Source organism: Dendropsophus ebraccatus, chromosome 6 (assembly GCF_027789765.1).
Source record: "Dendropsophus ebraccatus isolate aDenEbr1 chromosome 6, aDenEbr1.pat, whole genome shotgun sequence".
NCBI lineage: Eukaryota > Metazoa > Chordata > Amphibia > Anura > Hylidae > Dendropsophus > Dendropsophus ebraccatus.
This window is the reverse complement of record NC_091459.1, coordinates 6,199,961-6,227,457: the sequence shown is the minus strand read 5'-3', so window position 1 is coordinate 6,227,457 and position 27,497 is coordinate 6,199,961. Positions and strand designations below refer to the sequence as shown.

The window sequence follows — 27,497 nt, the reverse complement described above, 5'->3', positions numbered from 1 at the left end:
GGTATAGAAGCACATGTGGGGGGCCCCCCAAAACAGGCAATATGAGCTCAAAACATAAAAAATGATCAGATAATGAGAAAATGGAAAGAATGATGGGAAAAATATTGAAAAAAATATAAAAATATAAAAAATAATAATAAAAAAATAATAAATGAAAAAATGAAAAAGATGAAAGTTGAAAAATAGGTGACTTTTAAAATCAATATGAATTGCAACAACTGATCCTATATGGTATCAGTCCATAAAATGATTGCCAAACGGGTTTCAAGGTTTTTTAAAAACATTAACCTCTTCCAAGACCAACTAGCAAACTGCTAATTGATCCCATAACATAAGGAACTCTTGGAAACAATGGCACACACGGACTAAGTGAGCGGCATTGTAGATTATAGAGAAATCTCTACACCCGCACCGATTAGCACTTTTTAGATCTTAACATCCAGCTATATTTCTATTTATTATTTTTATTTTTTACTTGTATATTCTATATATTATTTATTATTATTTCTCAACTATCTGACCTTCCTACACCTAATTAATTGCTTGTATTTTATACAATTTATTTCTTGTTGTATGCTACATTTTATATTTATATATTGATTTCACTTTTGAATATTGCTACCAGTATCCTTTTACCTATTTATTGATTAAATTGATCACTTGTTAGAAAAAGGGCTGAGGACTAGAATACCCCCATTTTATTAGTTGAATTCCCTATTTGCCTATTGCTAGGTTTAGGCAGCTTTTTAGTTAACCTCGACTGAATCAGTGTATGATTGTGAGCTGCACCAGATTTTGTTTTATTGTAAACATGGTCTTACTACTCACCATTGCTCTTGCAGGTAGAATGGGAAGAATAGGAGGTACTTGCCATGTGTGCACAGGTGCTTTCTGCTGATTGGGGTCACATGGGCCTTCCCTGCTTACTCTGCGGGGTTAGTGGTCGCTGACCGACTGTGTGGAGTTAGTGTAGGGACCCATGTGAACCAGGGGACCGGCACGTGGTACATGGGGCAATATGGTTTGATCAAATTATATACCAACATCCTGGCATTGGTTTTTGAATGTAGCCGAGAGGCATTAGTGTTCTCCATAGGTGTGAGGTGCAGCACTCCTTTCTCTCCATGTCCTCCTCAATATTAGGCCTTGGGGTCCGTCACGTAATCCGCCTCTCGCGGACTGCGGCGGGCACGCGCGTCTCCGCCCGTGTCATAGACTCCATTTTATGCACGGGCAGATTCCTTTCTCCGTCCAAAGAATGAACTTGATCATTGATGCATAGAATGGAGTCTATGATACGGGCGGAGACGCGCGCGCCCACCACAGTCCTCGAGTGGGCGCGAGTGGCGGATTACATGACGGAGTTTCCGTCACTCTTCAGCAGTGTGCACATACCCTTACTGGGCATCCATGTGAACAGTCCAACCTTCAGTGCAAAGTATGAGGAAATAGGGGTATATGTAATATGTGATATGTAAGAGTAATATGAATGGAATTGTGGTGTGCGCTCGACCAGTCACTTGCTAGGTGGTAACGTGTCACACCACTTCTATGGTGGTTGGTCGGGATATAAGCTCAGCCAGATGTTAGGCTGTTGTGACTCCAATGGCGCTGGGGCATACAGTTATGGTGGCACACCTGCTTTTATTTTAAAGGGGCTGGCTATATCCTTTCCCCTGTGGTCGGTGACTTGCCGGGATGTGAGGGGGTCCTTTGGGTAACTCTAATGGTCGTCTGGAGTCGAGCTGTGACCCACCTGGACTATCGGTACCGCCACCCACAGAAAGGGGAGATGACCCAAGGAGGATGCGATGGCTGTGCAGGTGCTTAGCGAATAATCACCGAGTCCAGTTAAAATAAATAAACTCTTCTTTACTGCAGGGAGACTTAATACAGTGATATATATATATATATATATATATATATATATATATATATATATATATATATATTAGGATCTTGACTTGATGATGTTGTGCCGACTGTGTTGCATGATTAGAGGTAGAAAAAGTTCAGAGAAGTAGAGAGGAAGATGTTGAGAGAGTCCCAAGCCAGGGTAGTACTGTGCTCTGCCGGAACTTTAGAGGTAGAATAGGTAGAATACTTGAGCGTAGCGAGAATACTTGTGTCCGTGTTTTGACTCTTTGGTCTTTGCACCACCTATTGCCCATATACAGCACAGTAGTAGTACAGTCAGTGCACCGCCATCTCACATCCTGTACTGTATAATACTGCTGGAGTGCATATACAGCACAGTAGTAGTACAGGCAGTGCACCACCATCTCCCATCCTGTACTGTATAAGACTGCTGGAGTGCATATACAGCACAGTAGTAGTACAGGCAGTGCACCACCATCTCCCATCCTGTACTGTATAAGATTGCTGGAGTGCCTATACCGTACAGTAGTAGTACAGGCAGTGCACCATCATCTCCCATCCTGTACTGTATAACATTGCTGGAGTGCATATACAGCACAGTAGTAGTACAGGCAGTGCACCACCATCTCACATCCTGTACTGTATAAGACTGCTGGAGTGCATATACAGCACAGTAGTAGTACAGTCAGTGCACCGCCATCTCTCATCCTGTACTGTATAAGATTGCTGGAGTGCATATACAGTACAGTAGTAGTACAGGCAGTGCACCGCCATCTCCCAATGTGTAATATATGGGTACTGTAGGTAATTATTGGTGGATGCTGGAACTAATAAAACACATTTACATTATCTCCTATGGGAAACACTGCTCGGTTCTCAGACTGCCCCCTGGAACCAATTAAGTTTGAGAAGCGAGGTACCACTGTATATACAAAGAACTGGAAGAGGCGGGGATTTATTCAACCAATCCATCTGCGGCCCCCGTCGGCTGGATGATGATGATGATGAGGAGGAGGAGGATGGAGACCTGATGCAATAGAAAGAGGTATGTATGCTGCAACTGAAAGCGTCATCTGCTGATCCTCTGCACTGTGCAGCCAGGGTATATACACTGTGTTAGGTTCAGGCTCTGCACAGCGTTCTGCCATTGAGCAGAGCACAGTGCTGCACCATAGCTGACTGCCATTGATTCCCTCCTGTGTAACCTCAGACTCCATCCCCGTCCTCTCCTGTCGGTGCTGCTCCGTGCTTCTGGCTTCTTTAGTGACGGTGATTTGCTGCCGATATTACTAACCAGTCAGAGGAACAGGGATGGGAGGGGGTAGCAGTGTGCGGACAGAGAACAGGACACACAGCTGCCCCCTGCTCACCCCTCCAGATGCCCCCTGCTCACCCCTCCAGCTGCCCCCTGCTCACCCCTCCAGCTGACCCCTGCTCACCCCTCCAGCTGCCCCCTGCTCACCCTCCAACTGCCCCCTGCTCACCCCTCCAGCCGCCCTATGCTCACCCCTCCAGTTGCCCCCTGCTCACCCCTACAGCCGCCCCCTGCTCACCCCTCCAGCTGCCCCCTGCTCACCCATCCAGCTGCCCCCTGCTCACCCCTCCAGCTGCCCCCTGCTCACCCCTCCAGCTGCCCCCTGCTCACCCCTCCAGCTGTCCCCTGCTCACCCCTCCAGATGCCCTCTAGGGTTACATGGACAGGTAGTCTGCTGCTCTCCTGGGCAGCATCTATGTCTAGGCTGCTATAGGGATAGATAAGTGTGTGTAGTATGTATGTAATATGTGTATATATGTGTATGCACGTTGCATGTCATATGTATTTATGTGTAGTATGTATCTATTGTGCATGTGTATAAGGTATGCATGCTGTGTACATATGTATGAAGTATTATATCATGTGTATATGTGTAGTATGCATGGAAATGTTTATATACACACATAGTGGGTTTAGTGTCCTGTATATATGAGAGGATATATATATACACCTGTCACCTGTCAGATAGTGGTTCTGCTGGCACTGTATGTGAGGAGTTTTGGTAACAATGAAAAAGTCATTTGATAAAAGACACAAAGATACAACACAAAAAAAAAAGAAAATGAGAAAAAAAACTAAAGTTTAGCAAATTTGTGAGATGTTTCATTTATTCACCATGGGATAAAAGTGACGTTATCTTTATTCAGGTCTTTGCGATTACTGCAACACCCAATATACTGTACAGCAAATAATTCAGTAACACAATCAAACTGCAATGTGTGAACACAGCAGAAGTTTCATTTTTTTAACCTCTACCTGGAGTTATATAGATTTCTAAATTACTTCTATTAAAAACCTCCAGTCTTCCAGTATTTATCAGCTGCTGTATGTGCTGCAGGAAGTGGTGTATTCTCTCCAGTCTGACACAGTGCTCTCTGCTGCCACCTCTGTCCATGTCAGGAACTGTCCAGAGCAGGAGAGGTTTCCTATGGGGAATTGCTGCTGCTCTGGACAGTTCCTGACATGGACAGAGCCTCACTCTATTGTTTGCTGTTGGATTTAAGTTTTGTTTCTCAGTGAATGTCTCTTTTCTGTAGGCAGCCTCTGTCTCCTGTCTCCTGTCCGCTGTTGCTGTGCACATAGACCATAAAACATGGATGAATACGTCTGGGAAGAGGAATTTGACTATGAGATAGAGGAAAGAGGAGTGCCGGGTCAATGGGTTCTCTATGAGGATGAACAGCTTCATATGCAAGAGAGAGGAGTGAAGTACCAACAGCGCACATTCGGGAGGTAAGAGTGACTACTAGAGATGAGCGAGTAGTGAAATATTCGACTTTTGAGAATTCGAATCGAATAGGCACCGAGATTCGACTATTCGAACGAATATTCGATCCCATTATAGTCTATGGGAAAAAAATTCTTGGCACTTGGAAATCAAAATTCGACCACTTGGACGTCACCAAGTTGCCCATGAAACCTCCCTAAACGATGCCAACACCTCCGGAATGACACTGGGACAGTACGGGGAGAATGCCTGGGTGCACCCAACACCCCAAAATCCCAGTATAATATATATATTATATAAATATTTGTGAACGCTTTACGAACGTTTACGGCAATGTTCACACATTTCGTTCGTATTTCTTGCGCAGTGTTACATACATGATTCCAATGTGCGTCCATAGAGCGTCCTGTCATTCGCGTGTATCACGCATCATGCTTTACGAACGTTACTGGAACAGTATGTATCACGTGCCTTTTACTGGGCTACTGGAACAATATGTATCACGTGCCCTTAGTGGTGTAAGACAAGGTCACTATAAGGTACTGTCACTTGTACACACAGGGTATTGGAATGAATACACCTGCTGATGCTGTTATATCATCTATTTCTTAGCACTGAGAAGTACTTTGGATTCAGAGATGACTTTTTCGCTGGATCTTGGCCCTGAAAAGGACTTTTAGGTTCAGTAATAAGCCTGCCTAACCAAAACGCTACCAAAACCTCTCTCTCTCTGCTCCAAGATCTTTCCCTGACTAGGTTGAAAGCTCATCTGCGGGTGAGAGTTGGGAGCCAAGTATTTAAGATTCTAGGTCATGTGGTTCAGCCATCCAATGAGGGTAGACGCCATTTTTGCGCTGCGTGCGTCCTCCCAGGGTCCCTCACGGCCTCCCTGCATGGTGATTGGATTAAAAAAATCGCCAACTGTATTCATCACACTACTCGATTGAATTAGAATCTTTTGAATACCGCAATATTCCATCGAATACCATCTCTATCGAATCGTATTCGCTCATCTCTAGTGACTACATATATAAGCATAAATATAAGTATATAGCATAGTAAGCCATACTGTACTGTCTTCTGCTAAACCACATACAAAGTGTCTTTTTAACCTCTTAAAGACGGGGCCAATTTTCGTTTTTGCGTTTTCGTTTTTTTCTCCTTGTGTATATAAGGCCATAGCATTCACCTACAGACCAGCATGAGCCCTTATTTTTTGCGTTACTAATTGTACTTTGCAATGGCAGACTTAATTTTTGCATAAAATACGCTGCGAAACCAGCAAAAAATTATATGTACGGTGAAATTGGGAAATTGGGAAATTTTTCTTTGGGAAGTTTTGTTTTTAGGCTGTTCAGCCTATGGAAAAACTGACATGTTTTTTTATGTTCCTCAAGTCGGTACGATTAAAATTATATGCAACTTGCATAACTTTTATATTATTTGATGGGTTTTAAAAAAAATAAAACCTTCTACAGAAAAAAAACGTTCCTTAAAATTGCTCTATTACCATGCGTATAACGCTTTTATCCTTTGGTCTATGGGGCTTTTATTAGGGGAGGGGATTTTTTTTATCAATGAAAACACTTTTTTTTTACACTTAAACAGTAATTAGAAGCCCCCCTGGGGTTAGGGTTATTCCCCCCTGGGGTTAGGGTTATTCCCCCCTGGGGTTAGGGTTATTCCCCCCTGGGGTTAGGGTTATTCCCCCCCCCTGGGGTTAGGGTTATCCCCCCCTGGGGTTAGAGTTATTCCCCCCTGGGGTTAGGGTTATTCCCCCCTGGGGTTAGGGTTATTCCCCCCTGGGGTTAGGGTTATTCCCCTTGGGGTTAGGGCTACTCCTCCTTGGTTAGGGTTAGGGACTTCTAATACAACTACACTGATCTCCCATAGAGATCAGTGTACTTGTATTACACAGCACCGATCCATTAGATTGGTGCTCTATTGCTTTGGTCTGCTGCAGACCATTGCCATAGAATACCGAGCCGGGATCAGTGTCATTCCTATGCTGAGGCCTGGCTCGGTGAGATGAAGGGATCTCTCCTCCGTGATCGCATCGCGCGGGGGGCGATCCCGCCACTAGACACCAGGGATGGGCTGCATTTAAAGGGGTTATCTGGCGCTACAAAAACATGGCCACTGTTCCCCCTACTGTTGTCTCCCGTTCAGGTGTGGTTTGCAATTAAGCTCCATTTACTTCAATGGAACTGAGTTTCAAAACCCCACCCAAACTGGAGACAACAGTAGGGGGAAAGTGGCCATGTTTTTGTAGCGCCGAATAACCCCTTTAAGACAGTTAGATGCAGCTGTCATATTTGACAGCTGCATCTAACGGTCTTAATTAGCAGGAGCGGAAATAGGCCCGCTCCATCTAATAGCCGTGGTCCCATGCTGCAGATAGCAGTCGGGATCGCGGCAGTTCAGAGCGGGGTCGTGGCGCGGCCCCCCTCTGAACTCCTCTTGTGGAAATATGTCCTTAAGAGGTTAAAGGGGAAGTCCGAGCAAAATAATTTTAGGGTAGCTTCACAGCTACCGCAGCAGATTTGACAAAATGATTGAACACAGTATCAAATTAGCACTGTCAAATCTGCAGTGGATCCGCAGCAGATTTGATGGTGCAGATTTGATGCTGTGTCCATTCATTCAGTCAAATCTGCTGCAGATCTGCTGCGGATCCGCAGCAGAAAATCCGCTGCGATGCGGTACGTGTGAAGCTACCCTTAGGGTACAAACACACTTGCCGTATCCACAGCGAGACACGCTGCGGATCCCGGCCCTGTGTACTCAATGGCAGACAAACTCGCAGCAGGGATGTACATGCTGCGAGTTTGTCCGCAGCCTGCCCTTTTAACCCCCCGGCTGCTGGAGATTTTATGTCACCTGATCCCGACTCCGGCTTACTTGGCCAATCAGTGCGCTGCCCTGTCGCAGCGCACTGATTGGCTGAGCGAGCCGTGAAGACGTCCGGAGCCCCGAAGCAAGCCGGAGCCGGGATCAGGTGACGTATAGTCTCCAGCGGCCGGGGGGCCGCTGTATATCCCTGCTGCGAGTTTGTCTGCCATTGAGTACACAGGGCCGGGATCCGCAGCGTGTCTCGCTGCGAATACGCAGCAAGAAACTCGCTGTGGATACGGCAAGTGTGTTTGTACCCTTAAGATACGTTATTGCCCAACAAAAGTTATACAAATTATTAATAGGCACTTATTATGGGAAACGCAGCTAGGGCGGGTTCACACTACGGAATTCTCGCGGACAATGTCCGCGGAATTCCGTCAGCTGTCCGCCCGCACGAGCACGCGCTTTTCCGCCGACTCCATAGACACCATTCTATGGGCCGGCGTATTCCGCGATCCGCTAAAAGAAGTGACATGACACTTCTTTCAGCGTATGGCGGAATACGCCGGCCCATAGAATGGTGTCTATGGGGCTGGCGGAAAGGCGCCCAGATGTGCGGGCGGACAGCTGACGGAATTCCACGGGCATTGTCCGTGAGAATTCCGTAGTGTGAACCCGCCCCTATAGTGTCCAGTGCAGCAGCAAATCCCCATAGAAAACCTCTCCTGCTCTGAACAGTTCCTGACAGGGACAGAGGTGGCAGCAGAGAGCACTGTGTCAGACTGCGCTCTTTGCTGCCACCTCTGTTCTCTAGTAGCGACTTAACACTGCATAGTGTTTGATAGTGTTGCTTGAGGGAAAACTGTGTCTAGGCCTCGCATGTGCATGTGCTCTGCTTAACGTCCCAACCACAACTGAACTGACAGGGGGACCTTGCAGGAGCCAGGGCCCAACTTGACTGCTGTAGGAAGCCTCCACACTTCCTCTACCCATGTGACTTCCTTCCTACAGCAGGTGTAAACTGTGCTCTGAGTGGGTGAGGAGTGCGTGTGAAAGGTGCAAAGAGAAAGATGATAGGTGAGAAAAACTCTCATTGGTGTACAGATCCATATGGTAACTAAGAAAAACAATAACCCTTTAGTTTCTACAGCTGTGCAATATCTAGATACGCATACCTAATAACAACATGTGGTGGTAAAACTTTGGTACGGCTACATTACCACTTACACATATGAGTACAGACTTTTGCAAAGGGTGTAACCAATAGCAACACCCGTGGTGGGACACCACAATTTTACCGGTTCTCACTCCTTAGTCCTGCTGTGACTCTGAGTTACAGCTGGGGGGAGAGCAGGGCAGTGCGCTCGACCCTCTGGACCCTCTGGCCGGCAAGAACATCTAATTTTGGTTTAATCGGATTTTATTGACAGACGGGGAGTGAAGCACACTGCTATGCTCTTCCCCCCAGGGCTGTGGAGTTGGTAAGCCGCAGCCCCGACTCCAACTCCGACTCCTGAATTTTATCAGGACCGACTCCGGCGACTCCCGACTCTGACTCCTGCTCCTTCATAAATGGCCAGTCATATTATACCAGGGGAGTTATTATCACACCGGCTCAGCAGCTTCTCCCTAATGTCCTACATGATCCTGGGGCGACTTCTGAGGGAATATATAGTGTATATAAAGCAGCTTCTCCTGTGTGTGCAGTGGGTGCAGCCAGTCTCCAGCCTCCATGTCCTGAACAACTCAGAACTAGACTAGATGGAGCAGGTGATCTATTCCTGCTGACAATCTTCTATGTTTCTAACTAAATATTCACTATACACACAGAAACACTGCTAACAATGCCAGATACCTGTGAAATAGAGGTCAACCATAGTGATATACAGGGGGTCACACATAATGATATACAGGGGGTCACACATAATGATATATAGAGGGGTCACACATAGTGATATAGAGGTCACACAGTGATATAGAAGGTCACTGTGGGGGCACACACACACACACACACACACAGCCTGCTGCAGCCATAGCATACACACACACACACACACACACAGCCTGCTGCAGCCATAGCACACACATACACACACACACACACACACAGCCTGCTGCAGCCATAGCACACACCACACACACAGCCTGCTGCAGCAATAGCACACACACACACACACAGCCTGCTGCAACCATAGCACACACCACACACACACACACTCGGCTTGCTGCGGCCATAGCAAACATACACACAGCCTGCTACAGCCATAGTGCGCACACACACACACACACACACACACACACACACACACACACACAGTTTGCTGCAGCCATAGCACACATACACACAGCCTGCTGGAGCCATGGCACACAGACACACAGCCTGCTGCAGCCATAGCATACACACACAGCCTGCTGCAGTTATAGCATGCACACACACACACACAGCCTGCTGGAGCCATAGCACACACACACACAGCCTGCTGCAGCCATAGCACACACACAGCCTGCTGCAGCCATAGCACACACACAGCCTGCTGCAGCCATAGCACACACACAGCCTGCTGCAGTCATAGCATACACACACACACACACACACACACAGCTGCAGCCATAGTACACTGAAGAAAAACACACAATCTTCTCTCAGAGAGAAAACACCACATTGAGGACAGAGGTTACAGCTACACTACTTATGTCTCCTCCTCCTCCTCTATATTACACAGGATATCTTCATATTACACTGCTACTCATATACAGTCATCCAGCATCCAGGAAGAGAACAGCACAGATCTCCCCCACACAATGGACTCTTCCAGCTCAGAAACAAACTGCCAAATTGTCACCGACAACTTTTCCATGACCACCCTTTTGTAATAGGACCAGTGTTCTATTACTGATATATTCCCCGACCACCCTTATATAATAGGACCAGTGTTCTATTACTGATATATTCCCCGACCACCCTTATGTAATAGGGCCAGTGTCCTCTTACTGATATATTCCCCGACCACCCTTATGTAATAGGGCCAGTGTCCTATTACTGATATATTCCCCGACCACCCTTATCTAATAGGGCCAGTGTCCTCTTACTGATATATTCCCCGACCACCCTTATGTAATAGGGCCAGTGTCCTATTACTGATATATTCCCCGACCACCCTTATCTAATAGGGACAGTGTCCTATTACTGATATATTCCCCGACCACCCTTATGTAATAGGACCAGTGTTCTATTACTGATATATTCCCCGACCACCCTTATGTAATAGGACCAGTGTCCTATTAGAATGTTGCTCATAATATATATTCATGAGCAAAACTTATATTTATATAAAAATTCAATTCTACATTTTTTAAAGATTTTTTTTAAAGCTGAAGTCGGAGTCGGTACATTTTTTTCCCAACTCCAACTCCGACTCCAGTCAAAACTAGCTCCAACTCCGACTTAACAGTCCTGCTTCCCCCGCTGTATCTCAGGATTGCAGTAATGTTTGAACTTTCTAATGCAGTTTTTCATATGCTGTATATATGTTTTTTAGGTTCTGTTGCTCTGGATGTAAACGCTGGTGGAACTCTGCAGAAGTCCATGTTCTATTCTTTATGAATCTGAACAGATCCCTAGAACAAGGGACGGTAAAGATGAGGATCTTCAGACAGGAGTGCAGAAAATGCAGCTTCCCGAAATTGGAAGAGCCAGAGATTAGTGACGAGAATATCACGAGAATCACCAAGAACCTGGTGAACCACATTCTGCAAGTCTTCTATGGCCAGAAGAAGGTGACACAGGACTGGAGACCGGAAGTATACAGCAATGATATGATTGGTCCTCATGACCGCGAGCACTGTGAGGCGTGCAGGATGGGGATATGTAAATGGGTAGTGACAACTGAAAATTCACCAACAGTAACAAGTATCCCGGCCCAAAACCCTAATTGTAAGAAAAATGCTTTATTATTATCATCATCATTATTATTACTATTATTATTATCATCATTGTCGTTATTATTTATTATTATTATTATTATTAGCATCATTATTATTACTATTATTATTATTATCATTGTCTTTATTATTATTTATTATTATTAACATTCTTCTTCTTATTATCATTTATTATCATTATTAGCATTTATTAATATTATTTTATTATTATTAGCATTATTATTTTTAGCATTATTTTATTATTATTTGTATTATAATTAGCATGATGTATTATTATTATTATTATTACAATTAGCATTCTTATTTTTATTATCATTTATTATTATTAGCATGTATTAATATTATTTTTAGCATTATTTTATTATTATTTGTATTATAATTAGCATTATTTATTATTATTACTCTTACCATTCTTTTTATAATTATCGTTTATAATTATTATTATTAGCATGTATTAATATTATTTTTAGCATTAATTTATTATTGTATTATAATTAGCATTATTATTTATTATTATTATTATTAGCATTCTTCTTATTAGCATTTATTATTAGCATTATTTTATTATTTGTATTATTATTAGCATTATTTATTATCATTAGCATTTATTAATATTATTTTAATTATTATTTAGCACTATTTATTATTATTATTCGTTTTGAAGCATTCTTGATTCCAGAGTGCTGCACATATGATAAGGATGTATCACACAGAGAGGACCCTGCCCGCAAAAGCTTACAATCTATGGCTATGTTCACACTACGTATATTTCCGCTCATAGTGCGAACCGCAAATATACGCCCGTAGTTTTGAGGTTGATGCGTTCGCTTGAAAGTATACGATATACGGCCGCACAGTGCACACTACGTATGAGCTTACGGTCGGATCGTATACGGCGCTGTGAAAAATGAACACGACCATTGTTTGAGGACGGAAATGTTCCAACTCACGGCCGTGGATTTCCATGCGGTCCCGTACGGAGTAATTATTTCAGCCAAATTGAACTTGATTTTTCGATCCAAAAGGTTCTGTGAGTTTTATTGGGCTGGGCGAAGATTTCCAAGTAAATGACCTGCCTCAGATCGCTTCGAAACAAGCTAGGGAAGCAGAACTGTACTAGAGGCGTATGTTCGCGGTGTGTACGCATCCGGCCGTACGGAAAGATACGCAGTGTGAACATAGCCTATAAGGCGAAGGGGGCAGCGGGTCACAGTGTGGTGAGATGGTGGCAGGGTTATTGTAGGTTGTAGCTTATTCTGGGTTATATAGTTGCTTTTAAAAGTTGTGATGGTGGGTGAGAGCCGGATGTGTTGGGGTAGTGGGTTCTAGAGTATTGGGTAAACCTGGAGGAGCGGACAAGGGGAGAGCCCAGACAGAGGTTTTGTAAGGATCGGAGATTGCGTGAGGGGCGGCATTGGGATATCAGGTCAAAGATTTATGGAGGAGACAGGTTACTGATGACTTTGAATGCCATGGGCAACAGTTAAAACTAAATTCATCGGGCAATGGGGAGCCAGTGAAGTGAATGGCATAGAGGAGGTGGAATTGGCAGAAAGCAGTTAAAGGGGTTGTTCATTAAAAAAAAGTCTTTCAAATAAACTGGTGGCAGAGATTTTGAATTTACAGATCTATTAAAAAATGTCAAGTATTCCAGTACTTATCAGCTACTGTATGTCCTGCGGGAAGTGATGTATTCTTTCCATTCTGACACAGTGCTCTCTGCTGCCACCTCTGTCCATGTCAGGAACTGTCCAGAGCAGGAGAGATTTTCTATGGGAATTTGCTGCTGACATGGACAGAGGTGGCAGCAGAGAGCACTGTGTCAGACTGGAAAGAATACACCACATCACACAGCAACTGATAAGTACAGGAAGACTGGATATTTTTTAAGTAAAAGTAAATCACAAATCTCTGGCCCTTTCTGGCATCAGTTGATTAAAAAAAAAAAAAAAAAGAGATTCTATGATCTGTCTGACGCCAAACCTATAGATGGAGAAGAGCAAACAAGGTTAAAGCAAGAGCAAATGTGAACAGAATAGAGCAGGTGAGGGCGAGGCTAGAGAAGCGGACAATGGTAGTCATATTGGATGACATTGTCATATGTTTTTACATCTACAGCAACCTACACAGGCCATGGAGCAGCTTCTGTATCAACAGCGACCTACCCCGCCCATGACGCTAATGTGAGATATCCCTCCGCCTATCCAACGTCTGAACCAGGAAACACCACAGCTTCCTCACCAGAAGGAGGAGGAGGAGTCTCTGCTCTTTTAGTCGCAATCGTTGCAGGAATCGGAGCTTTGGTTTTGTTGTATTTTATTAAATAAAACAATCGTTTTACTGTATCAACTTCTCCTATAAAGTGAGTGTATAACGGGTTAGTAATAAACTAGTTATGAGCGAATACTAAAATGCTCGGGTGCTCGTTTCAAGTGATGAACCCCATTGAAGTCAATGGGAGACTCGAGCATTTTTTCAGGGGACTCAGGTTCGGTAGACGGAAGGTTGTGTGAAAACCTGTCATCCTCAGAAATTGATGGAAACACCACAAAAATGGACAGGAAACAGAAGGGGCAGCATGTATGCATGCCTCTGCGGCTGCCTAATGGCACCATTATGCCTAATTCAGTGCAATAGTCTGGTTAAAACAGAGGTAGGCACATGGACCACCCAAAAACTCAGTCTGACACAGCATGGCAGTGAGAACACAGGGAACCATTAAAACAGAGGTAGCATATCATGAACCAGCCAAAAATTCAGCCTGACACAGCATGGCGGTGAGGACAGAGTGAACAAGGTAGAAGCGGTAGCCAGTCAGCCTTCCAAAAATTATACCAGACCTAGCATGGCAGTGAGCACACAGAGAACCATTAAAAGTGATTGAGGAAGCAAGTGAGCCTCCCAAAAAATTAGGCCAGACACTGCATGGCAATGAGTACACAGAGAACCATTAAAAGTGAGTGAGGAAGCAAGTGAGCCCACCTAAAAATTGAAGTGTGTCCAGGGGCTGGGATATTTAGTGGACACGAACCTGGATGCTGACAGCTAACTGGCTAGGCCGGCTGCCAGTCACCATCAAGGGTACACATGATGCCTTTCGACCGGGGGCAGTGAGGCCCTGGCCACGGCTAGACAAAAAATTTAAAATAAAACAGCTGGCTGGTTGGCGGGGGCGCGATTAGTGGGCCCCCGACAACCAGTCCTGCTCCTCTGCAGACATAGTGTGACGTCAAAGCATGGCAGTGAGGACACAGAGAACCATTAGAAGTGATTGAGGAAGCAATTGAGCCTCCCAATAATTAGGCCAGACACTGCATGGCGGAAGAAGACTTGGCTGTTGGCTGAGAACTGAAGGAGGAGGAGGAGGAGAGGAGATAACAAGAATCTTCATGTTGAGCTGCTTTCCCCGGGTGGACAGCCAACAAGGAGGCAAGAGCAGGCACACCAGTAGTCAACATGGATGCCAGTTAAGGCCCAGCAACAAGGAGGCAAGGGCGAGCCGGGAGATTCATCGGTGGGCCCCTCCCCCCTTAAAGGGCCCTGAACCACAAGCAGGCCTCCCGTTTAGGATCTCCCTATGATCAGGAGATCAAGGGGCCCACCGCTGCCTCCCACAGAGCTTGGGTGATGACAGGATGGCAGCAGGGCCCAGCTACTATAAAATCATGGGCCCCGCCTCCCCCTGCAGTCTCTATGGACCGGTCTCTGCTGCTGCTCGCAGGCTCCCACTGCACTCTTCCTGTCTGTCACCAGGGGGCCCTCTCCACACAGTAAACAAACTTACAGGTGGCAGACAGGAAGATGCTGAGAGAAGCTGCAGCAGCGGGCCCCTCCGTCCCCCTCCCCTCTGCAGCGATGTCTCCTCTCTTTGGCCACTGTGTGTGCAGTCGTGCTGAGGAGAAGGGGGAGGGGCTGCAGGCTGCCGGGCCTGACTGGGAGACGGGGGAGGGGCTGCAGGCTGCCGGGCCTGACTAAGAGAAGGGGGAGTGGCTGCAGGCTGTCGGGCCTGACTGAGAGAAGGGGGAGGGGCTGCAGGCTGGCGGGCCTGACTGGGAGAAGGGGGAGGGGCTGCAGGCTGCCGGGCCTGACTGGGAGAAGGGGGAGAGGCTGCAGGCTGCCGGGCCTGACTGGGAGAAGGGGGAGGGGCTGCAGGCTGACGGGCCTGACTGGGAGACGGGGGAGGGGCTGCAGGCTGCCAGGCCTGACTAAGAGAAGGGGGAGTGGCTGCAGGCTGCCGGGCCTGACTGGGAGAAGGGGGAGTGGAGGTGAAGATAAAAGGACCCCCTGGAGCGTCCTGCCCTGCAGAAAAAGTAATCGTGTGTGTGTGTGTATATTTGTGTATCTGTGTCATCTGTATTTGTATGTCATGTGTCTATGCATGTGAGTGTATAGTATATATGTGTGTGGTGTGTAATCTGCTTATGTTTCTATCTTGGTCATTTGTGTATTAGCATGTTTGTGAGTTGTGCCTATCTGTGTGTGTATATAGTGTGTATTATGTCATGTAGGTCTAACACTGGTGCAGCCCTGAGTGTGTGCTCATCTGATATGTATATAGGGGGAGATTTATCAAACATGGTGTAAAGTGAAACTGGCTCAGTTGCCCCTAGCAACCAATCAGATTCCACCTTTCATTTTCCAAATCTGACATACAGACTGTATGTCTGTGATGACTTCCAGTGATCTATATACAGTCTGTGATGACTTCCAGTGATCTATATACAGTCTGTGATGACCCCTGGTGATCTATATACAGTCTGTGATGACCCCTGGTGATCTATATACAGTCTGTGATGACCCCTGGTGATCTATATACAGTCTGTGATGACTCTCAGTGATCTATATACAGTCTGTGATGACTCCCAGTGATCTATATACAGTCTGTGATGACTCTCTGTGATCTATATACAGTCTGTGATGACCCCTGGTGATTTATATACAGTCTGTGATGACTCCCAGTGATCTATATACAGTCTGTGATGACTCCCAGTGATCTATATACAGTCTGTGATGACCCTTGGTGATCTATATACAGTCTGTGATGACTCTCTGTGATCTATATACAGTCTGTGATGACTCCCAGTGATCTATATACAGTCTGTGATGACTCTCTGTGATCTATATACAGTCTGTGATGACCCCTGGTGATTTATATACAGTCTGTGATGACTCCCAGTGATCTATATACAGTCTGTGATGACTCCCAGTGATCTATATACAGTCTGTGATGACCCTTGGTGATCTATATACAGTCTGTGATGACTCCCAGTGATCTATATACAGTCTGTGATGACTCTCTGTGATCTATATACAGTCTGTGATGACCCCTGGTGATCTATATACAGTCTGTGATGACTCCCAGTGATCTATATACAGTCTGTGATGACTCCCAGTGATCTATATACAGTCTGTGATGACCCCTGGTGATCTATATACAGTCTGTGATGACTCCCAGTGATCTATATACAGTCTGTGATGACTCTCAGTGATCTATATACAGTCTGTGATGACCCCTGGTTATCTATATACAGTCTGTGATGACTCCCAGTGATCTATATACAGTCTGTGATGATTCCTCTGTGAGCCCCTCGCTTGCTCTGAGTGACAATCTAGCCATTTTTGGAGGTCTAAGAAACAGAAATGCCAATTTTACAAGTTAACTGGCAGTGCACTAGTATCGCTGGTCACATACACAGCACTAAGCAAAATCGTATGAAAGGTTTGATACTGGTTATGTCTTTGTATATAGGGTGGGCCCCTAGAATCAGTTTCCCTGGTGGGCCCAAGGTACCCCAGTCCAACACTGAAGGGCAGGCACACCAGTAGTCAACATGGATGCCAGTTAAGGCCCAGCAGTAGCCAACAAGTAGCCTTCTACCCCCAGCACCCTTTCGATTATCAATTTGACTGCAGCAGTTGGGGTAACATTCCCTGCATAATGTGACTCACCACCTCTCCCCCCACCGCTGTTTTGAATTTGACTTTGATCCTTGAGGTTCTGGCAATTGCCTCATGCAATGGGGTCATCACTTAAGGGGTAGTGTACTACAAATCCCAGCAATACAGTGTAGTACCCACTAGTTTAGGGGGGGGGGGGCTGTACGGTATAAAGACATAACACGCCCAATGGAGAAGGACAAGGACTAGGAGGAATATTTAGGTACTTCCTATCTCCCACCATCCCTTCCTACCACCCTCTCCCTCCCCTTATACTTCTATCCCTTAGTTAGACCCCCCCTTTGTAGATATTTATGTTTCCTCTTTGTAATAAACCCCTTAAAGATCCTGTCGGTCAGTTAATATGGCACCCCAAAAACCTAAGCAGATTCTACACACAGCTTCCTCTTTCTGAGTATACAGTGGTAACTTGGTTTAAGAGTAACTTGCATTGAAAGCGTTTTGGTTTTAGAGCTCACAGTTTTTCAAAATTGTGACTTGGTATAAGAGCATTGCCTTGGTGTAAGAGCTTCCTGTACTGGATGGAAGGGGGAGTGGGGGAGGGGCATGGTCTGCATAGTGGGGTCTACAGCACTGTACTCTGACCCAGGAAGTCTCCCTAACCTTCCAAATCATAGCAGATCCACTTCAGGCTGGGGCTTACATCAGGGGACAGGACTGTGGGGGTAATCTCTCCATAGCTGTAACCCCTCTCTCCCCGGACAGAGAGTGCTGCATGTATGTGCCCACATCTGCCCTGCTCATTCCTTCCTGCTACCTGCAGTCTCTCTCCGCCCTTGTTTTTCCCATCCTCTCCATTACTGTACAGTAACTTATATATCACAGATTCTGCTGTTTCTGAATGTTTGTTATCCCCTCTTGTATAACCTGTCCCTGCTTACCTTACATTCTTGTCCATATAACTCCTGCACGCTGCAATATCGCATCATATGCACCAATTACCCAACTGGAAGAAAGGATGGCATCGTGCCCCTACCCGCGGTTGGCACATACATGCATCATATGGTTATGAGTTAGGTTTTTTTATGTCGCCAATTTTCTATGATGTTTATTTGTTTTCTTGTTACACAAAAAGTAACATTTTCTCTAATAAAAATAGTTTTATTGGGCACTGCTTTGAGTTCCAAATCTAACAACACTATGTCATTACTGGGTAAGGTATATACAAATTGTAAACAGTACAGCAGGACAGCAGATACAGGAGCGACCCAAACCCGGAGCAGATCATCTATATACCTGCCGTACCACTGTATACCATGCAAAAAGGGGTTCTCATGGGAATAGATGTAAATCTCCTACCAGTATGACATTGTTAAAGGGGTACTCCGACGAAAAGCCTTTTCTTTCAAATCAACTGCTTTTAGAAAGTTATATATATTTGTAATTTACTTCTATTTAAAAAACTCCAGTCTTCCAGTACTTATTAGCTGCTGTATGTCCTGCAGGAAGTGGTGGATTCTCTCCAGTCTGACACAGCTCTCTCTGCTGCCACCTCTGTCCATGTCCGGAACTTTCCAGAGCAGCAGCAAATGCCCATAGAAAACCTCTCCTGCTCTGGACAGTTCCTGACATGGACAGAGGTGGCAGCAGAGAGCACTGTGTTACACTGAAGAGAATACACAACTTCCTGCAGGACATACAGCAGCTGATAAATTCTGGAAGACTGGAGATTTTTTATTAGAAGTAAATTACAAATCTCTGGCACTTCTAAAATAATGTCGGGTGAACAATCCCTGTAAGTGAGCATCTGTTGCTGACAGTCAGTAGTGAGTGTGTGCTTCTGCCCATCACTAGTTCTGATTTCTGCTCGCCTCTTTCTCATTTCTCTTCCTGGTTGGTGATTTGGATACTGTGTGACCTCTTGACTTGACCTGATCTGTATTCGTGCCTCTGTCTCTTGGTTGTTGTAGTGCTGGTGTTTGACCCTTGGCCTTTGACCCTTGTGACTTGTGCTCTGAGGTGGCCCTTGGTGTTACTCACTGGTTTTGACTTGGAATATTCAACTTTTTCTGCCCTGACTTCTCTGTGCACTTAGTAGTGTTAGGATCATTGCACAGTTGGGGGTTGTCGTTTAGAGCAGATTGTCCAATAGGGAAAGAGACATTGGGCTAGGCTTAGCTAGGGCACCTCTCAAATGTGATACTGACACTGTTAGATGCTGATAGGTCAAGGAAACATACTGTACGTTGCATATATCCATCTGTGCTTTAATGTAGAAAAATCCTTTTATTTTCTTATGCGAAGTGTCAGAGAGGCGTTTCCAAGCTTCTAAAGTGCTGCAATCTGCAATGTAACCTTGCTCCCCCTCCCATCCCTATCTGTGTGCCCCAATGCAAAGTGTCATAGAGGCGTTTCCAAGCCTCTGAAGTGCCTCAAGCTGCAATGCAACCTTGCTCCCCCTCCCATCCCTGTGTGCCCCAATGCAAAGTGTCATAGAGGCGTTCCCAAGCCTCTGAACTGCGAAGTGTGGCAAGCTGCAATGCAACCTTGCTCCCCCTCCCATCCCTATCTGTGTGCCCCAATGCAAAGTGTCATAGAGGCGTTCCCAAGCCTCTGAACTGCGAAGTGTGGCAAGCTGCAATGCAACCTTGCTCCCCCTCCCATCCCTATCAGGGTCAGTAGAGGAGCGAGGAGGCAGTGCCGCTTGCAGTACGTCAGCCGCTCTATTTTAGGCTTCTGTAATTAAATTGTAAATTGTTCTCAGTCCCCAGTTACACTGGTTTATATATGTTATTATACACCCGACATTGGCATCCTAGCTGTGTCACACGCCTCTGACTATTGCCTATAAAACCTATGCTGGGAATGCAGACAGTTTCGGTTTCTATTCTCCTGTAGAGCAGTGAGATATATAAGGGAGGATACAGAGATCTCCTGCTGGGAGTCAGCAACACTCACTGGGTATGTAGGGGATATTGCTCTAAATAGCTTTGGGAATGTGAGCGCTGTATGCTATTGTTTCAGAATATAATATAGATCAAGGATCCTAGGGTCTGGTTTGATGGGCACTTTATAGATTCACCATGCAGCACTATACCTTGTAATGTCATTCAATCGGACGTTGTTCTGGTGATGTTTGTCAGGCAGGTGGGAAGTGTTTGTATTTAGTTACATGTTGTGCTACATTTATATGGTTTATTTGTTGTAAAAGATGCGATGGACTCGGCTGTAAGTACAAATGTAAGGGGGCATAGTACAAATAGCATTATTTATATATATATATATACCGTATATGTGTGTGTACTAATTATGCAGTTATGATTGTTTATATTGCTGCTATGATAATTAAGTTGATATCTACTATACAGTTATTTAATATTCTTCCTAGAACATATTAGTAATACATTGTATATCATAGCGACAATGTAAAAGTCTGAGACAAAAGAATCTTCTATAATTGAGTTTCTATAATTCCTTGGATATACATTTTATTGCTATGATAGAAATCAGAAGGAAACTGGACTTGAAGATCATCAGTGGCCATATTGGTGTTTTGTGCTTGGGGGAATCATGTTATATAATTGCATTAAGTCGTTCGAATCTGAACGATTATCATTCATTTGAATAGCAGTTAACGATTAACGACCGAACATTTAATAAGACCTGGACCTACTTTTATCGTTGCTCGTTTGCAAATCGTTCGCATTGATTAAGACGTCGTTCGGTCGTTTGCAGTAGTGACGAACGCAATAGCGACAACAAGACGACCGCAAGAACGATCATAAGTAACGATTATCTTTCCATGTAAATGAGTGAACGATTTCAGGTCTTTCGCAAAAGCGGTTCTTTGGATTGTTTATCGTTAACAATTATGCAAACGATAATCGTCCCGTGGAATGGGGCCCTTAGGCTGGGTTCACACTACGTTTTCGCAATCCGCATGCATGTGTGTGCATCGTTTGGTACGTTTTTCCATTGACTTCCATTATAAAAAAAACGATCAAAACGGATCCGTTTTTTTTTTTACGGACACAAAAATGAGGTCGACCACGTTTTTTGGCCGTCCAAAACAGAAACGGATCCGTTTTTTTTTTTTTTATAATGGAAGTCAATGGAAAAACGGATTAAAACAGATGCACACAGTTGCATCCATCCAAAAAACGGATTGCAAAAACGTGGTGTGAACCCAGGCTAACTGTGTCTTTAGGTCCAACACCAAAATCATAGATTGCGACTGTGCATAGCTACATGTAACAGCGATTTTCCATCACCCCTGACGGCTATCACCACCGATATCATCTGTCGGGGCCAGGTCACGGGTGTCAATCTTAGCCCCGCCAGCTGTTACAAAACTACAACTCCCATCATGGCTGGAGAGCTAAAGCTTTGGCTGTCCAGGCATGATGGGAATTGTAGTTTTGCAGCAGCTGGAGGGCCCTGGATATGATGTAGCTAACACATCTCAGTACTGCATGAAATAAAGAAGAGGGGGTATCTGGAGATGACATTTCCTACACTTTGTATAATTATCTATTACAGAAATGGCTGGAATATCATCTGGAAATATCTGGATTGATACATTTCATATCCTGCAAAAGAAAGATTTAGAAGAAAGATATAGAAAACGGTGGAATCTGCAGTTCAATTACAGCCTGGCGGACAATCTGACTGAAGAACAGAGGAAGGCGGGCTGGAAGATCTCACAGACCACAAGGTTTGCCTGGTAAGTATGCCGCTCCCTGAACCCCCTGCTGTATCATGTATGTACACCCACTAGGGAAAAGAACACATCAGTGGTTAGCAGTGTAGCCGGGCAGTGCTGGGGTCCTGGGTTCAAATCCCATCAAGGGCAACACCTGCAAAGAGTTTGTATGTTCTGTCCATGAGTGTCTGGGTTTCCTCCATTTTCCTCCCAAAACAGACAGATAGGCAAATTTAGATTGTGACCCTTATGGGGACAAAATCGACAAACTATGTAATGTGCTGCAGAATCAGTTGTCGCTAAACAAGTAAAATCATTATTATTATTATTAGTCCCGCAAAACAAACAAAAAAAAAAAAGAAAGACAGGGGGGTACAGGAAAATAATTAGCAAAATAAACCTACCTATCCTCACGCCTGTATCACTGCTCTCTGGTCCAGCTGACAGTTGCCGGTTTCCTGCAGCTCTCCTAGGTGCATCATCACGTTCCTGACTGAGTGATTGCCTTCTCAGTTAGTAAAAGATGGGGTAGGAAACTGTTACTGACTGGCTGAGTGGCCATTCGCTCAGCTGTGCTGTTGCAGCTGATAGAGCTGGGTATGTGACATACCCGATTTCTAGCAGAAGGTGACAGCTGGCGGTGTCCTGCAGCTCTCCTGGGTGCATCATCATGTACCTGACTGAGTGATTGCTTTCTCAGCCAATAAGTGACTGGGATGGGAAACTGTCACTGACTGGTTGAGTGGGCATTCACTCAGCCGTGCCCGTTGCAGCTGATAAAGCCGGATACGTGACATACCCGGTTTATAGCAGAAGGTGGCAGCCGGCAGCTGTCAACGGGCCCAGGAAGCAGCGCAACAGAGGCACAAGTAGGGGCAAGTTTACTTGGTTATAATTTTCTCAGTACTTCCACTTTAAACACAAGACAGAGATAAAAGGGAACTTAGGAGTCTGATTTTGATGCTTATTGTTCATTAACACATACCCCTCAGTTTATGTATACATTAGTACTATATTTTACAGGGTCTGATGAGGGGTCTGACTTATTTAGTGGTCTTATTAATGCAGGGGGTCTTGTCAGGGTTAGGCCATATTCACACATCCCGTAAAACTGCCCGTGATTGTGGATCCGCGACTACAGACAGGATTAGGGGACATTCAATCCTATGAGTCTATTTACACCATCCGTGCTATGAGCCACTCTACAATCCGCACCGCAAAAAAAAAAAATAGGACGTGTCCTAGTGCAGAGGCGGATCATGGCACGGATCACCCAAATGAAGCCTATGGGATCTGTGTTTTTCACGGATTTCACATCTGTGGAATCCTTGAAAAAACAGATCCCATGACACCTGTCACCACTCCTGTCACCCCCAGTATGGCAGCGCATACCCACAGGGTCCCCCTCTTCCCCCTCCCTCGGAGAGCATCCCTGGCAGTGTACTGTATCCCCCAAACCCGACCGAAACCCTTGGCCCCCTCTCCTTATCTCTGGCAGTGCATCCCCAATCCCTCCAAAGGCCAGAATACTCACATACTCCTGCCATGGAAGCGGGAACATGGCGAGCAGCGGGGCAGCAATACCCAACCTGCATCCAGGACGTGGTGAGATCCCCAAAGCAGGCTGCGGCCAACAGACAGACTGTAGAGAAGACCTGGACACTGATGGTAAGAGGAGGGCTGTAGCTGTCATAGACACTGTGTGGGATCCCCTGTCTCTTTTCCCTCTCACTAGTTAACTGCTACGCTGCCGGGACGCTGCCTGCCACCACTGCTCCCCATACCCTACTGTGAGTGACAGAGCCAAGCTGCCCGGGGGAGGTCTGGTCGGCGGGTGGCATAGGGAGTGCACTTGCTGACGTGATTGCTACCAGGCCGCTAGGTCTATGCAAATTAAACACTGTTGTCAGGCTGTAGGGGGTGGTGATGCGCTGCCAGGTTCAGGGGGGGAAGGGGGGGGGCACAGACACGGAAGTAAAAACAGATGTGAATTCAGATGATTTTAGAGGGAGGTTTTGCGGCCCTGAAAAAATCACTGAATGTGTGAATGGGCCTTATGATTTAGGTTAGGGATCTCATCTGAGTATCAATGAACTCATGGGTCCAGGCTAGGGCTGATTAAAGGGGTTGTCCAGGAAGCTGCAAATTAAAACCTTTAAAATGTGACAAATGTGTCTGAAAGCATCCTCCGATTATTCAGCGAATAAAGACGAGAAGCAGGAGTAAAAACAATTTATAATCCTTTATTTGTCCTGAAGTGTTAAAGGAATTAAATATAAGATCATAAAAGCAACAGACCCCACTGATAAGGAATTTGATCCAAAGCCAGATCCAAGTGTGGCCGTCTTCTGCTGGAGCTCGGCGGGGTTCTCACTGCGTTTTTGCGCCTGTTTCACTGTATCCGGTTCAGTATGTTTAATTTCCACAAACAGAAAAATGTGGTCAACCACGTCTTTGTGTGCATAAAAAAAAAAGAAAAAAAAAAGGCGGATCCACTAAAACCAGAAAAACAGCAAAAAACGGCCATTGTTTTAAAATAACTTGCCATTAAATGACGGCCATCCGCTCAATTTCAGCAGCCTGTGAACATAGCCTTTCTGTGCTTTCAATCCACTGCCGGTTTTGGTTGCAAAGTACTGAGCAAAAATACTGTGTGGGAACATGGCCTTATAATTTAAGTCAATGGAAAATGGATGCTGCAGTTTTTCCAGAATTATAAAATCCAGCAGCCGGCAGGGAATCGATTGATTCCAAGTACTAACTTACCTTTCCCCGTGCTGCAGTGAGTGGCGGTACTGGCTGCAGGACCCCCAATGGAATGCATTTTCATCACAACTCGGGGGGGGGGGGGGGGACATCCGCCATGGAATTCCGCCACATTCACTGTGAACATACCCTTATATGTATATGTTATATAAAAGGTTTACTACAATACTGGTGCTCTTCTCCTTTTTCTTATTATTATCATTGTTGTTATTATCATTACTATTATTCTTGTTGTTATTATTATCTGTTTTTCGCAGTTTCACCTGTTCGAATTGTTCTCATTTTTGGAACTCTGGTCGGGTTACCCTCATCTTCCACTATCGTCTTGGAAAATCCAAAACAGGCACCGTCCTCTTTTACCCTTTTAGACAGATGTGTCGGCAGTGTGACTACGACCGCTTCATCAATCCCAGGTTTAAAGAGGAAAGCGTCAAAATAACCCTGGAAAATCTCATTTTAAAAATCAGGAAAAACTGTTACGGTGAGAAGATGGACAGCGATTCCCAACACATAAAGAATCCGATAATACGGAGGACAAAACCTCACGAGAGGGATCTGTGTGAAGCTTGTATGAAAGGTGTCTGTAATAAAGAGTACGATGTTCTCTAAATGTAGATATTATTCTATATTATACGGTTCAGGGAAGAAAAAGAGCGCTGCACCTCACACCTATGGCTGATACTAGTGCCCCTAGGCTAAATAAAAAACACATCAGAATTTTGTGTATGAATTGATCAAGCCACACTGCCCCATGTACCTCGTGCCGGTATCTGATACACATGGGTCCCTACACTAAGTCCACACCGTGCCAGTCAGTGGCCACCACCCCCGCAGGCGTGCACAGTCAGGGAACGGGGGCCATGGGACGGCCCTGCGACCCCCATGCCACAGGACCAGACCCAAAAACACCACACCAGAACCCGGCCAGCACCGCCGGCGGAGAAGGTCGCCCCCAAACAGCACAAGTCTGGATAAGGAATTACACTCACCATAGCTGCAGCAAACAGAATGGGAAAAAACAGGAGGGATTAAAACCATGTGCACTCAGGTGTCTCCTGCTAATTCTATATTATATGCAACCCGGAAATCACCAGCACCATTGGCTCCTGTCTATGATTATGGGATGATTTAGGCTATGTTCACACTATGTAAAAACAACGACCATATTTCATAACAATGGCTGTTGCTGTGCGAACAACGGATGTTATTTTTGAAACAATGGTTATTTATACAACGGCCATTGTTATAAAATATGGCTGTTGTTTTTACAACTGTTTGACCCCAACTTTGGCGCAGATACATTGGGTGTCCGGGAAGGTAAGAGTGAAGGTCCCGTCCTTGCCAGATGTACAGAAGGGGAGGGGGGGGGGAGAGCGAGTATACTGAAGCCTCAGCAACCAATAGGAGTACTACTTTCATTTTCAAAGGGAGCTGGAATCTGATTGGTTGCTAGGAGCAGCTGCCTCATTGAATCTGATTGGTTGCTAGGAGCAGCTGCCTCATTGAATCTGATTGGTTGCTAGGAGCGGCTGCCTCATTGAATCTGATTGGTTGCTAGGAGTGGCTGCCTCATTGAATCTGATTGGTTGCTAGGAGTGGCTGCCTCATTGAATCTGATTGGTTGCTAGGAGTGGCTGCCTCATTGAATCTGATTGGTTGCTAGGAGCGTCTGCCACATTGAATCTGATTGGTTGCTAGGAGCGGCTGCCTCATTGACTCTGATTGGTTGCTAGGGATGGCGGCCTCATCTCCCCTTTTATCTTCTGCTCTTTGGGCAATTACTACAGTCTTCAGTAATTACAGAGACAGTGCAGAATTCTCGAGGTATATAGGGGTATATAGGGCTTCTGGCGAGGGCATAGATTGGTATCCTGGGCCCCTAGGAACAAATCTTATTAACCCACTGACACTTTACACCTGGGCAGCACCTTTTTCTACTGCTCATATGACATGTGTAAGCCGGAACATGCGTTGATACGCAAAACGGCCGTTGCTTACTATTTTTTATGCATTTTTTTTACTCTGCTGTTGGCCATAAAGGGAACCAATCAGCCCAATATGGTTCCCAGGAGGCACCTACCGGCCACAGGCGTGTGACAGGCAGAGGCGGGGAGGCAGTCATCTGGGCGGCTCTCCGCCTGTGTCTAGTCACCACTCTCTGCCTGCCAGAGGGGATAATTGACAAGCAGAGAGCGGTGACTAGACACGGGCAGGGAGCCGCCCAGATGACTACCTCCCCGCCTCTGCCTGTCACACGCCCGGGGAATAAAACTCGTTTTTCTCCAGTATACAGGGAACCATATTAGCCCAATTGGGATGATTGGTTACCTTTAATAAAGCATCAACCTAAGGACTTTTTGGTGAGTGCCACCCTCTTTTTTACTCCTATACATTTTCTAGTACCTTATATAACTAGGATACTGTGCAAATGAAACACCTGGACAGGGACCTCACCCTCACAAGTTATCCGGACACCTTAGGAAGCTGCTTGCTTACTGCTTGTATCGCTCACATACCCTCCCCTACCGCCCCTTATACACATGCATCATCAGCTTGCAGCGGCTTATTTGTTAATAATGATCAGGCACATTAAAATGCATCATGCCCAATCCTTCATTGTCCATTAGTTATTATTGGGGAAGAGCAGGGACGTCCTTTTACTTATTAGGGGTTAGACCAGTCCTGACAATCTCATATAGACATGATAACAGTGT

At 45.4% G+C, this 27,497-nt stretch overlaps 2 protein-coding genes across 4 annotated transcripts; both read left to right on the top strand.

The window, feature by feature from the left end:
* The first annotated feature begins 4,469 nt into the window (after positions 1-4,469).
* Positions 4,470-13,744, top strand: LOC138794677 (receptor-transporting protein 3-like). Its single transcript, XM_069973483.1, has 3 exons — positions 4,470-4,645; positions 11,015-11,409; positions 13,536-13,744. The coding sequence occupies exons 1-3, from the start codon at positions 4,506-4,508 to the stop codon at positions 13,742-13,744; spliced, it is 744 nt and encodes a 247-aa protein (XP_069829584.1). The 5' UTR covers positions 4,470-4,505.
* A 1,918-nt stretch (positions 13,745-15,662) lies between these two features.
* Positions 15,663-25,397, top strand: LOC138794613 (receptor-transporting protein 3-like). 3 transcript variants are annotated; one of them, XM_069973381.1, is made up of 3 exons: positions 15,663-15,727; positions 21,855-22,038; positions 25,041-25,397. In XM_069973381.1, the coding sequence occupies exons 2-3, from the start codon at positions 21,857-21,859 to the stop codon at positions 25,390-25,392; spliced, it is 534 nt and encodes a 177-aa protein (XP_069829482.1). In that variant the 5' UTR covers positions 15,663-15,727; positions 21,855-21,856; the 3' UTR covers positions 25,393-25,397. The 3 variants fall into 3 exon arrangements, with proteins under 3 accessions (XP_069829482.1, XP_069829481.1, XP_069829483.1); XM_069973380.1 differs by lacking the exon at positions 15,663-15,727 and adding an exon at positions 20,202-20,276; XM_069973382.1 differs by lacking the exon at positions 15,663-15,727 and adding an exon at positions 20,441-20,462.
* The last annotated feature ends 2,100 nt before the right edge of the window (positions 25,398-27,497 follow it).

Coding starts and splice junctions, on each gene's coding strand:
- LOC138794677 (XM_069973483.1), top strand. CDS start 4,506: ATGGATGAATACGTCTGGGAAGAGGAATTTGACTATGAGATAGAGGAA. Junction 4,646..11,014: donor CAACAGCGCACATTCGGGAG/GTAAGAGTGACT, acceptor TATGTTTTTTAG/GTTCTGTTGCTCTGGATGTA. Junction 11,410..13,535: donor CCCGGCCCAAAACCCTAATT/GTAAGAAAAATG, acceptor TTACATCTACAG/CAACCTACACAGGCCATGGA.
- LOC138794613 (XM_069973381.1), top strand. CDS start 21,857: ATGGCTGGAATATCATCTGGAAATATCTGGATTGATACATTTCATATC. Junction 22,039..25,040: donor CAGACCACAAGGTTTGCCTG/GTAAGTATGCCG, acceptor TGTTTTTCGCAG/TTTCACCTGTTCGAATTGTT.